The 13569-nt window shown below is 45.5% G+C and overlaps 1 protein-coding gene across 6 annotated transcripts in view; it reads right to left on the reverse strand.

The window, feature by feature from the left end:
* Positions 1–13569, reverse strand: part of Mroh8 (maestro heat like repeat family member 8) — a 73917-nt gene that overhangs the window by 25983 nt on the left and 34365 nt on the right. For all 6 annotated transcript variants that reach the window (XM_021156954.1, XM_021156952.1, XM_021156951.1 and 3 more), the window contains 2 exons: positions 7314–7449; positions 4534–4655 (listed from right to left, as the gene is read on the reverse strand). In XM_021156954.1, coding sequence (XP_021012613.1) covers positions 4534–4655; positions 7314–7449 — 258 coding nt within the window. The remainder of the gene's footprint in view (positions 1–4533; positions 4656–7313; positions 7450–13569) is intronic.

The following is a 13569-nucleotide window of genomic DNA, read 5'->3' on the forward strand; positions in this document are numbered from 1 at the left end:
GGAGAGAGGAGAGAGGAGAAGAGAAGAGAAGAGAAGAGAAGAGAAGAGAAGAGAAGAGAAGAGAAGAGAAGAGAAGAGAAGAGAAGAGCAAGTCTCTCCCCACCTGCACCCCTGCCAGAAGACATCGGTTGTGAAGAGCTACACTTCAGCATCCTTAGCACATTTTTTAAAAGAGTTCTCTTCATTGACTTCCTGTCTAGGCTGTTACTTTTTGGGAAATAAAGTAGGTTGGACTGTCACAAAAGCCTTCTATGACTCTTTTTCTTTCTTTTGGTTTGGTTTGGTTTGGTTTGGTTTGGTTTGGTTTGGTTTGGTTTGGTTTGGTTTGGTTGTTTGTTTGTTTGAGACAGGGTTTCTCTGTGCAGCCCTGGCTGTCCTGGAACTTACTCTGTAGACCAGGCTGGCTTCGAACTCAGAAATTCGCCTGCCTTCCAAAAGCTGGGATGAAAGTGTGCTCCACCACTGCCTGGCTCTTTTTTTTTTTTTTTTAAAGATTTGTTTATTTATTATATGTAAGTACACTGTAGCTGTCTTCAGACACTCCAGAAGAAGGTGTCAGATCTCATTACAGATGTTTGCTCTCTCCAGCTCTGCTCGCTCCGGCCCCATGACTCTTTCTTAACTGTGAGTCTACAGACATTGATCCCAATACAAAGGTAGCTTTCTTGTCCTTTAGAATAAGTGGGAACATGGACCACAGACATTCATTCACATGACCTCCAGTGTCAACATGGCCCACAGACCTTAACATGGTCTCTGACCACAGCTCAAACCATGAACATCAGAACAGCAATAGCCCTCTGTAGCAGCATGGATCATGGATACCATACAGCCCTTGGTAGCAACACAGGCTGTGGCCATCAACATGGACTCAGGGGCACAGGCCACAGATACCAGCATAGTTCCCAGTGGCAGTCTGGCCAATGGATGTCAAAACGGTTCAGAAGCAGTATAGACCACAGATGTCCGCAGGACCTCCACTGGGGCTCAGCATGATCTCCAACCATAACTAAGACTATAGACTAAGACTACAGACATCAATGTAGTCCTCAGCTAAAGCACAGATTATAGACATCAACATGGCTTCAAGCGGTGGCACAGACCATGGACATCCAACTGGCCTTCAGTGGTTCCACAGGCCACAGACAACAGCATGGCCCCTGTCTGCAGCAGAACCACCATGGACCCCCAACATGGCCTGCAGCAGCAGCATGGACCACTGCCATCTCCATGGGGTCAGGTGGCAGCACAGACGACAGACATCTGCATGACCTTCGGTGGTAGCACAGACCATGGGCATCAACTTGGCCCCTGGCTATAGAAGGGCCATGGGCCCAACATGGCCCTCATTGGTAGCATGGCCCACAGCTACATCATGGTCTCAGGTGGCAGTATAGGCCAAGCACATCAATGTGGTCTGCAGCAGCAACCTGAACCACAGACACTGTAGTACTCCAGACTGTAGACGTTGGCCTGGCCTCCTGTAGTATCATGGGTCTCGAACATCAGCATGGCCTCCATCAGTAGCCCAGACCATAGGCATCCACATGAACTACAGGCTACAACATGGCCTGGGGTAGCAGCATGGACCATGGGTACCAACATGGCCTCAAGGGACAGCATGGACCATGGAGGTCCTTCGAAGAGGTCCAATCCAAAAAATGGACCTTTCTTCCTCTTGGACATCCTGTCGTTGCTCAAAGCCAGGGCTCTCGGCTGGATGGTGTGTTCAGGGGCTGAGTCTTGCTGCACAGCACCCTGCTAACCCTACTCAGTTAACAACATGTTCCCCACAACCAGAGCCTTCTCTCAACCTGTCCCCACAGTCATATCTCTAGCTGTGTCTCTCTCCACCCCACACACTCCCTTGCTCCATCTCATCCATCTCTCCCACCTCTCCTTTGTATATTCATTCAGTGTCACTGGAAACTGCAATGTGTCACACAGTATATTTTTTCCCAAACAGTTATACATGAAAATATTTATTGCAACAAATATTCATTCATTCAAGTTGTCGGTCTGGTTTCCAGTTTCTGATACACCATAAATTCTGGACCATCACCAAGACTAGTTTTGGATATCCTGCTCTTGCCCAGAGTCAGGGTGATTCTATGATGAGGCTCCAGGCTGCTGCACACCTCCCGGCCCTCGATGTTTGCCACCCTGAGGGTCCACCGTCTCAACCTTTGTGCTTGTAGCCTGCACTGCTACCCTTTAGTCTCCCTCCCAGAAATATGGGTGACAGCCATGGTTTCATGATGGGACCAGCTGGCAGGCATAGGACCAGCCCTACTCAGTAATGACATCTGGCTCTGCAGGACCAATCCCTCCACACGCTCCACCAACTTGTAGATGGAGTAGATGTTGGGGTGGACCAACTCAATGAGCAGGATCTGGGGATTTGAGTTGGCCAGACCAGACCTTTTGGTGAGGGACATTGCTCTTCATTAAATAATGTGAAGTGGGAAGACCCGCTTTTAACCTAGACCCTTTGAAGTAGGAAGATCCACCGTTAATCTGGGCCACAAGTTCTGCTGGCAGCCTATTTGAAGAACATGGAAGAAGGAAGCTTTTGCTCTTTGTCTGGCTGCTCTTGCTCTCAATAGCAAGTCTATTCCTTCACTGGCATTAGAGCCTGCTTCTTCAGGATTCCAATGAATACTGAAGACCAGCTGAGACATTTGAATGACGACTAGATTCTTTCTTTTGGTATACAACCATTGTTAGACTAGCTGGACCAGTCAGTAAGCCACTGTAATAAATCTTCACACACACACACACACACGCGCACACACACATGCATATGTATATATGCATATATATGTATTCATTTTATATAAGTATATATATATTCATTCTATAAGTTCTGTCCCTGTAGAAAACACTAACACATCTATTAAAATGGAAAACTGGACACACCCAGAGGCCACATCTAAAGGCTATGCATGGCCTCTTACTGCTCTGACTTGTAGAGAGAAGCCTGGTTCTGAGACCCTCAGAGAAAGTCACACTTTATAGGAGTGCTGGAGGAAACACCCAGTGCTGGCTAGCTGACGGCTTTCTTGGCATAACTAAAATGCTTTGTAGGGAGACAACACATTGACATCATGTGTCATCCTGCTTCTTGGAGCATTTGGCAATGTATGAGGTCCTCAACATGACTGGATGATACACTCCACCAGGCACTTACTATGCAACAGGCAGTAAGCCAAGCATTTCCACACATTTCATTTATCCCCGCAACAATGAAGTCATCCCAGTATGTAGATTCCCTGAATAGATGAGGAAACTGATACCTAGACTGAATTCCTGCTACCTTTGATCCTATATGAGTAAGATTTATAAGCATCCTTTTATGTGTGTTTGTGATCATGTATGTATGCACACACGTATGTGTAGGTATGAATGCATGGGGGTGTCTGTTCACATGTAGACCAGAGGTCTATCTCAGTGCCTCTTTCCATTACTCTCCATCTGATTTTTTGAGATGGGGTCTCTTACTAAATCTGGTGCTCATTGGATTCTGCTAGACTAGTTGGCCAGCAAACCCTGGCTTCTCCTCTGTCTCCTCAGAGCAAGGACTACAGGAATTCGCTGCTGTACCCAGCTTTCTTGTTCCTGGGGATTGAGTGCATGTCTCCATGCTTGCACTGCCAGCACTTTATGGAGCCATCTCCCCAGCCTTATAGGTTCCTCTGTGTACCCTTATCCCTAACACATCTAGCAGGTGCACAAGTCTTTGTTGAGCAATGGGTTAAGTAGGCTACAGTTAAAAACACATAGCTTGTTGGCTCCACCATTGTCTCTTGAAGCTCCTCTACCCGGCAGGTTCACATGAGCAAGTGGCTGGTGTTCAGTCAGTTTACCAGACTGAAATGACTGGCCTCTTCAGCAAGCTGACATAAACTGCTAAACTAAGAAAACAGGGCAATCAAACCTAGGTGTACAAGCTTTTCATCTCAGCATGTGACAGGCAGACACAGGCAGATGGCTGTGAGTTCTAGGCTGGCATGGTCTGCACAGTGAGTTTCAGGGAAGAAGAAGAAGAAGAAGAAGAAGAAGAAGAAGAAGAAGAAGAAGAAGAAGAAGAAGAAGAAGAAGAAGAAGAAGAAGAAGAAGAGAGGAAGGAGGAAGAAGAAGAGGAGGAAGAGGAGGAGGAGGAAGAAGGGAAGGGGAGAGGGAGGAGGGAGAAGAGGAGGAAGGAAGAAGAGGAAGAGGAGGAGAGAAAAGGAAAGGAAAGGAAAGGAAAGGAAAAGGAAAAGGAAAAGGAAAAGGAAAAGGAAAAGGAAAAGGAAAAGGAAAAGGAAAAGGAAAAGGAAAGGAACCTGGCATGTAAAGTCATGCATATGACACCTTATTTGCAAATCCAGACTCCCTGAGCAATCTCTGGTTGGTTTATAAGAAACAAAGAGAACTTTCCAACGTGATTTTTACCATCTCACATTTTCACAAGCAAACAAGACTTCTGGCTTCTCTCCATCCTCCCTAGCCCTTCAAGCTGTGTGTCTGGATGTTTCAAGCTGCTCTAATTACCTGAACAATCTTGTAGGGACAGCAGTAGAACCGTTTGAGGCTATATTGCTCCAGTAGCAACCTGCATTTTTTCAAAGTTTCTTTCAAGTTCTTGCTATTGTTGTCTCTGTCCTGCGTGATATCTAGAAAGAGAATGCATGCTTGGCTTCCATTCTTTCTTACTCTTTCACATCTCTATGGTTTTCACTTGAACAAATTAATCTAATCTGAAGGTGGTCTCCGCCCTCTTCCTGATAAAGCAATGTATACAAACAGCCAAAGGGAGATGAAAAGGGTTTTTGTAAGAAGAGAGGTTTGGAGTGATTTGCTGAGTACAATATAGGAAGACTGTGACACTAGCCCACTGGAGGGGAGCTTGGAGGGTGTTGGATGAGGTTTAAATACTGCCAAAGCCTTCATTGATCACAGACCTTCCTGCACATCTAGACTCACTGACTTGAGTAACCTACTCCCATCATGCTGCATTGTTTCCTATAGTTTGTTTTTGCTGTTTTGATCCATTGAGAGAGGATCTCTCTATGTGGCCCTGGGTGTCCTGGAACTTACTATTGTAGACTAGGGTGGGCTTAAAGTCACAGAGATCTGCTTTCCTCTGCCTCCTGAATGCTGGAATCAGAGCTGTGTGCCACCATGCCTATCTTGTTTCCCATGTTTTAATGTAACTTCATATTGCTGGACAGGGCATTGTAAATATTTGTTGAATCAATATTTGAATTATTTGGTCTCAGGCTGCCCAAATATCCAGAAATAACCTTAAACTGGACTACAGGAGGATTTCTACCAGTTAGATAAAAGCTAGTATTCCTAGCAGGGCATAGTGGTATACACTTTTAATCCTAGCACTTGGGAGGCAGAGACAGGGGTATCTCTATGAGTTCCAGGTTAGCCTGTTCTACTTAGTAAGTTCTAGGACATCTAGAGCTACATAGTGAGACCATGTGTACTGGCTAGTTTTGTGTCAACTTGACACATGATGGAGTTATCACAGAAAAAGGAGCTTCAGTTGGGGAAGTGCCTCCATGAGATCCAGCTGTGGGGTATTTTCTCAATTAGTGATCAAGGTGGGAGGGCCCCTTGTGGGTGGGACCATCTCTGGGCTGGTAGTCTTGGATTCTATAAGAGAGCAGGCTGAGCAAGCCAGGAGAAGCATGCCAGTAAAGAACATCCCTCCGTGGCCTCTGCATCAGCTCCTGCTTCCTGACCTGTTTGAGTTCCAGTCCTGACTTCTTGGTGATGAACAGCAGTATGGAAGTGTAAGCTGAATAAACCCTTTCCTCCCCAATTTGCTTCTTGGTCATGATGTTTGTGCAGGAATTCTCCCTCTCTCTCCCTCTACCTCTCCCTCTCTCCCTCTCTCTCACCCCCTCTCCCCCTCTCACCCCCTCTCCCTTTCCCTCTCCCTCTCTCTCACTCAGAGGGCCCTCACTATGCCATTCCTCTGCCTGCTTTTCACCTATTCACCTGTTTGATTGCTGTTTATTCTTCCCCTCATCTTCAGAATGCCTTTTCTGAATCCCACAACTCATTTGAGCCTTACTCATGGATCTGCAATTTTCCTTCATATTACTGCTAATGGCTCTTGTTTGTTGACTCTGGATACCCACTAGACTGTGATATAAAGATTGGGGGCCTTCGTACTCTAGTTTCTATTTGTCTTACTTAAGGTTCTATTGCTATAATAAACACCATGACCAATACAACTTGGAGAGGAAAGGGATTATTTGGCTTACACTTTCATATCACTGTTCATCACTGAAGGAAGCCAGGACAGGAACTCACCCAGGGCAGGAACCAGAGCCAAGGCTGATGCAGAGGCCATGGAGGGGTGCTCCTTGGTGTCTTTCTCCTTGTGGCTTTTTCAGACCCCAGACCACCAGCCCAGAGATGGCCCTGTCCGCAATGGGCTGGGCCCAACTATATTAATCACTAATTAAGAAAATGCCCTATAGGCTTGTCTACAGCCCAATCTTATGGAGGCATTTTCTCAGTTGTGGTTCCTTCCTCTAAGATGACTTTAGCTTGTATCAAGTTAACATAAAACCAGCCAGCACACTGTTGAACCCCAAATCATCACTAAATAAATAGTTATGGGATGAAGTATGGAGGCCCAAATGATGGTAAGGACCTCCCCAACTTCTGACCAAACCAATTGTTCCAGTTTGTTTTTATGGCCACATGTCTGGTTACTTACAGCTGTGCAGATATAGGGCACTAGGGGTGGGGATGGGGTGGGCGTTGGGGTGGGGGTGGGGGTGGGAGTGTCCAAGCCAGTGTTAAGGTTCCAATGTTGAAGTCGGTGTCTTAGTGACTGTTGTGTTGCTATGAAGAGACACCATGACCAAGGCAACTCTTATAAAGGAAACACTTAATTGGGAGACTTGCTTACAGGTTCAGGGGATTAGTCCTTAGGCAGAGAGCATGGAGGCAAAGAGGCATGGTGCTGAAGAAGTAGCTAAGAACTGCATCTTGACCCATATGCTGAGACAGAAAGACTGGACCTGGTATGGGCTTGAAATCTCAAAACCCAGATTCAGTGACACACTTTCTCCTAAACCTTCTCAAATAGTGCCACTATCTGGGATTAAGCGTTCAAATTCATGAGCCTTTGGGAGCCATTCTTATTCAACCCACCACATTCAGCATTGCTCCTCTCTGCCCACAGACTACATACCTTTCTCTCTACAAATGGCTAAAGAACAGGGTTCTAGACCTTGGGAAGGAGGGCTGGAGACTATGCTGTGTTAGAGATTAGATCCCACCTTCATTCCACAGTGTCTTACATTTCAGTCTCAAAGTGATATGAAGCAGGTAGTGTGTCCCCTCTGCAGCCTCCTCAGCCACCTCTTTCTGTGGGTCCCCACACAGCAGCGCCATCACAGCCACGAGATTCCCGAGCCTCTGGAACTGCAGTGGAAGCTGAGTGAGAAGGAGAGTGCTGTCAGACACGGGAATACTTCGACTTTAGGTTGGAGTTGTTGAGGAGTAATCAAATCTCTGTCCCCAAATCAAGAAAAGTGAAAGGTCACAGGCAGCCCTTAGACCTCTGGAGGGCTGGCTACTGTTTCACAGATTTGATATAATCCTGACAGAGGGCAACCTAACTTATGAACACATTCTAAAGAGCGAGGTGGCTTTGGCAGTAAAGATATTCATTTCAGCAGTAGTATTGATTGATTGATTGGTTGGTTGGTTGATTGATTGAGAAAAGGTTTCTGTGTGTAGCCTTGAGAGTTCTGGAACTCATCCAGCACTGTTTTTTGTTTGTTTGTTTGGTTGGTTTTGGGTGTATTTGGGGGAGGGGGGTAGTTTCAAGACAGGGTTTCTCTGTATAGCCCTGGCTGTACTGTTTTTAAAGATCACATTTTGAAAATATTTGCTTAGTAATGGAAAAGCAAATTATGGTAGAGTCATCCTATGAATATAAATATTAGAAATCAAGTGTCTAGCCTGGAGGTGTGGCTCTGTAGTATAGCATACATGTATCCTTTCTCAGAACCCAACAGCATAAAAGAACAAAAGCCATGACAACCAACAGTAAAACAAGAAATTTATGATACACTAAAGCATCCCCTTCGGCTTTGTACGACCACAGAGACAATCCCAGAATACCTCATGCCAAAGTCATGGCTATATAACACAGTGTGCATTGTGTAATATGATCCCTGCTATTCAGAAGATTGGAGGCAATAGAGAGAGGTGCTTCTCCAGCTCTTCAGAAACTCGACACAGAATCAGCCTGTGATGGCCTGTTTCGGGGGAAACTTGGCAGCGCTCCACAAAGCTGGACCAGTGATAGTTTTTCTCCTCCCTCCTCCCTCCTCCCACTCCCTGGCTCTTTCTCCCTTTGTATGCCTCTGTGTTCAAGTACATGCACCCCCCCCCCAAAAAAAAAAAGCCAGGCGTGGTGGCACACGCCTTTAATCCCAGCACTTGGGAGGCAGAGGCAGGCAGATTTCTGAGTTTGAGGCCAGCCTGGTCTGCAGAGTGAGTTCCAGGACAGCCAGGGCTACACAGAGAAACCCTGCCTCAAAAAAACAAAAACAAAAAACAAACAGACAAAAAAGTACATGCACCCATGTGAGCACATATGGATGCCAGAACTCAGTATTAAGTGTTCTCTCCCCCTCCCCCTCTCCCCCTTCCCCTCCCCCTGCCTCCCTCATTTTGAGACAGGATCTCTTACTGAATCTGGGGCTCATGGTTTCAGCTGGACTAGTTGGCCCAAGAGCACCGGGGATCCTCCCGTCTGTGTTGCCAGTGGCGGGGATCACAGGCATGTGCCACCATACTTGGCTTTTCCATGGCTGCTGGAGATCCAACCTCAGGACCTCAGGCTTGAGCGGCAAGCATGTCATCCACTTCCCCAGCCCCAGCAGCCATTTCTTTAAAAACAAAATAAATTGTGGTTGAGAGACGACATCTCAGTGGTTGAGAATGCTGGCTGCTCTTCAAGAGAATCCAGAGTTGATTCCTAGCACCAACGTGGCTCAAGGCTAGACTCAATGCAAGGCCAATTCCAGGTGGTCTGATGCCCAGGCATACATGTGGTGCATAGACATAAATGGTGCTATAAAAATAAAAATATTAGCTGGGCATGGTGGCACACGCCTTTAATCCCAGCACTCGGGAGGCAGAGGCAGGCGGATTTCTGAGTTCGAGGCCAGCCTGGTCTACAAAGTGAGTGCCAGGACAGCCAGGGCTACACAGAGAAACCCTGTCTCGAAAAACAAAAACAAAACAAAAACAAACAAAAATAATTAAGCCAGATGTGGTGGTGCAGACCTTTAATCCCACCACGAGGGAAGCAAAGGCAGGTGGACCTCCGAGTTCAAGGCCAGCCTGGTCTACAGAGTGAGTTCTAGGACAGCCAGAGCCACATAGTGAGACCTTGTCAAAATAAACAACAAAGAAAGCGAAAAATGAAAATTAAAACTATTTTAATTTTAGTGTTTATATGTATGCACGCAACACGTGTAATTAGAGAGGGTGGGAGAAAGAGAGAGAGAGAGAATGATGTGCGTATGGACTCGTGTGCCATGTGTGGAGGTCAGAGGACAATTTTGTGGAGTTAGTTTTCTCCCAAGTCTATGTGAGTTGTGGGGTTGAATACAGGTTACCAAGCTTTCCATTTGTAAAGGGTTTTGGTTTTTTTTTTTTTTTTTTTTTTTCAAGACAGTGCCTCACTAAGTCACTGAGGATCCTTGTGAACTCCTGCCTTTACCTCCAAGTGCTGGCAAAGTCCCTTTTTCATGAAAAAAAAAAAAAAAGTGGAGATGTCTGAACTGAGCACTGGAGTTATTGGCTACACGGAGAACTGGGCTGAACTTTCCAAGCAGCTGAAGTAGCAAGAAGAGCTTTAGGAGGTTAGAATTTGCAAGAGCCCAGTGTGACTGTGCTTGAGCGGCAGGGCAGGTAGGAGTCAGAGCACACAAGATCCTGAATTCTATCACTGGGGGGGAGGGGGGAGGTGGCCTTGGGCAGCAACAATAAAGAGCAAGTCTGGGAGAAGACAGAAAGAAGAAAATGATAACCAGTTTGAGTGAGAGGAGGCCTTGGAAAAGGAGCTGCTGGGGCTGCAGAGATGGCTCGGGGGTTCAGAGTGCTTGCTGCAGTCGTGAGGACCAGCATCTAAATTCCAACACCCAAGAGGCAAGCCAGGTCCTCAGGGTCTGATACTCCACAGGCACACATGTGCACATATATGCTGATACAGACAAACCTACCACAAAGCTGGGTGTGGTGGCACACACCTTTAATCCCAGCACTCGGGAAGCAGAGGCAGGCAGATTTCTGAGTTCGAGGCCAGCCTGGTCTACAGAGTGAGTTCCAGGACAGCCAGGGTTATACAGAGAAACCCTGTCTTCAAACAAACAAACAAACAAACAAGCAAACAAAACTACCACAAATAAATAAGTCCTGAAAAGAAGGCTTCACTAGCTACATCTACAGAAGGATCCAAGAGGAACTGAGTTGGAAGCTCTCAGACACTGCTGTAGCAGAAAGTACTCAGGGCTAACTAGTATTGATGGTGCTTCTGTGTGAACTGCAACAAGCTAGCTTTTCCTTTCTTCTACCTAAAAAAAAGATTTTCTATTATAAGTATAGTTATATTAATATATTTTAGCCCCACAGACTTTATTAAGACATAAACACCACACCCCAGCATAGTGGTTCATGCCTTTAATCTCAACACCCAAGAGACAGAAGCAGGATAATTTGAGGCCAGCCTGGTCTACACAGTGAATCTCAGTCCAGCCAGGGTGAAAATAATGAGACCTGCCTCAAACAAACAAAACTGGAAAACTTACTAGAGACTAGATCCCATCTTTAACATTTTTTCTTACCTTTTTTTTCTTTAAGTTCCCTTGATTTTTTTTTTTCTAATTGAAAGTAGTTTTTTTTTTTTCATAGAATATATTCTGATTGTGGTTTTCCCTCCCCCAGTTCCTGCAGATTGTTCCCACTTAACTACATACCCAAATTCTCACCCTTTCTCTTTATCCTATTAGAAAACAAACAGGCAACTACAAACAAAAATACCAAATAAATGAGAATAGACAAAACAAACAAGCAAACAAAAAGAGCCCAAGGAAAATGTATAGATGCAGAGACACACACATTCACTCACAGAAATCCCATAATTAACATCAAATCAGAAAACATAATACATAGGCAAACTGATGTCAGAAAGGTTAGGCACCCAGGGCACATGTGAGCTGCTTGTCACTGAGCTGCCTTTATTGAATATACTTCAGCGTGAAAAAACAGAAGCTCTGGCCTGAAGAAGGGGCTGAGTCAAGGCAGAGCTGTCAAGGTTCTGGGAGCTGACCCCTCCCCCTCTGGCTCTGGCCTGGCTTCTTCCCCTTTCTTCCTGAGACACTCTGCAAAGACCTTGGACTCTGGGATCAGGGCTGAGAGATAAACATCTTTATGACAGGAAATAAAACTACCTCCAACCACAGTGAGCTCTGCAGGACAGGTCACCACCCCTGCTCCCCTGCAGGCTACCGTCCATGATGGTAAGATTGCATTCTGGAGCAGAAGTCACTGTCTAAGGTAAGTGGACTGCTCCGTTCGGCCAGTGACAGCTTTGCACTGCCCCTGCAGACCCCAGAACTCACACAGTGAGCACCCAGACACAGCCTGAGCAAGGTCACCTGCTTTGGTGTACACCCCTCCTCTTGATTCCCTTTTCTATTAAAAAAAAAAAAAAAAAAAAAAAAGTTAGGTCCCTAAGACCCAAAGCTAAGGGGCTGGCGAGATGGCTCAGTGGTTACGAGGACTGACTGCTCTTCCAAAGGTCCGAAGTTCAAATCCCATCCATCACATGGTGGCTCACAACCATCCGTAATGAAATCTGATGCCCTCTTCTGCGGTGTCTGAAGACAGCTACAGTGTACTTACGTATAAAAAAAAGATAAATAAATCTTAAAAAGCAAACAAACAAAAACTGAAAGTTAAAACTTAACCTGTAAACTCCACCCAGAACCTAGAAATTCCATGGGATGCTGGGAATTGTAGTTCCTGGAAAATAACAAAGCCACATGGGAAAATACGATGGCAGTATGGGTTTGTCCTTAAGTAGCCCCTACAACCTGTGTCTCGTGGCCACTCAGCTAGGAATCCCAGGCAGTGGTCCTGACTAAAGCCCATCCTAATCAGTATCTACTTAAAGCTTCCTTTAAGTTTGTTTCAAAATTATGGAACTGCTTTGTTCTCTGGCAAATCTTGGTATTTACACTACCAGACCCTTAAAAACCAACGTGTGTATGTGTGTGTGTGTGTGTGTGTGTGTGTCACTGAATCTGTTTTTTTCAACAATAGACTTACACTGACTATGTCTCTTTTCCTGTCCTTCACTTTTCCTTTTAATTAGCACTTGGGCTGGGTAGATAATTCTAACCTATAGGGACTCTCGGAGTAGAGCCTTTTTTTATTTTTATTTTTTATCTTTTTAAGACAGGGTTTCTTTGTGAAGCCCTAGCTGTCCTGGAACTTATTCTGTAGACCAGTCGGGTCTTGAACTCACAAAGATCCGGCTTCTGCCTCCTGAGTGCTGGAACTAAAGGCATGTGCTATCACTGCCCATACAGTGGAATCTTTTGCTCTAAGACTCTGATAACAGACCTTCCACAGAAAAACACAGGATTTTTATATTGTGTAGTCTTTGGATTTGGTTATTTTAGGTGTGTGGGTTTGTTTGTTTGATTGATTGATTTTTGTGATTTTTTTTTAAATAATGAAGTTTAAAATAAATTAATAAGATTTTAAGTATGAAAAAAAAGATTTTAAGTATGGATTCTAAATGTTAAAATAGAAAAATTAAAAACACAGTACCGTGAACCATGAGCTTCTGCATAGAACTTCTAGATGCATAGGAGCAGTGGAGCTAGGCTAAGCACTTATGCTGGCAATCCTCTCCAAATAAGATCCCAGGGACAGAGAGAGAGAGGGAGAGAGAGAGAGAGAGAGAGAGATCATTTGAAACATCCCTTTAATCCACAGCAAGTAGAGGTGGAAGAATTAGAGGAACACCATGCTGACGTCGGGCAGTCGGTGATGACCAGAGGTCGCTGGCTTCAGAGTCTAGAGAGTGGACGTGTAGCAGGAGAGACTCATCACGCTGGGGCAAGACACTGGTGAGAGGGCTGCTTGCGGTCACCCACACTCTGTAATAAAGCTAGCACGGTTCACTCTGCTCTGTCTGCTTCTTTATCTCTGCCCAGAAAAGCTTAAGTAATATACAGTTTAGAGAAATGATGGAGAGTGGGGGAGCCCCAGCGGCTACAAGACCTGTCCAGAAGAAGAGACACTAATTTGCAGAAGGAAGAGGCAACAGACACAGAAAGGTGGTCACAGTTTGTGGAAGGGGGGTGGGGTGGGATGAGTGAGCTGTTCTTTTAAGAAGTTATTGCAGAGGATTGACAACTGAGAAGTGGGATACTGAAACAGAGAAACTGAAGATTAAAAAGTGGGATCCCGCCGGACAGTGGTGGCGCACGCCTTTAATCCTAGCACTTGGGAGGCAGAGGCAAG

This window comes from Mus caroli, chromosome 2 (assembly GCF_900094665.2).
Source record: "Mus caroli chromosome 2, CAROLI_EIJ_v1.1, whole genome shotgun sequence".
In the NCBI taxonomy this organism is placed as follows: domain Eukaryota; kingdom Metazoa; phylum Chordata; class Mammalia; order Rodentia; family Muridae; genus Mus; species Mus caroli.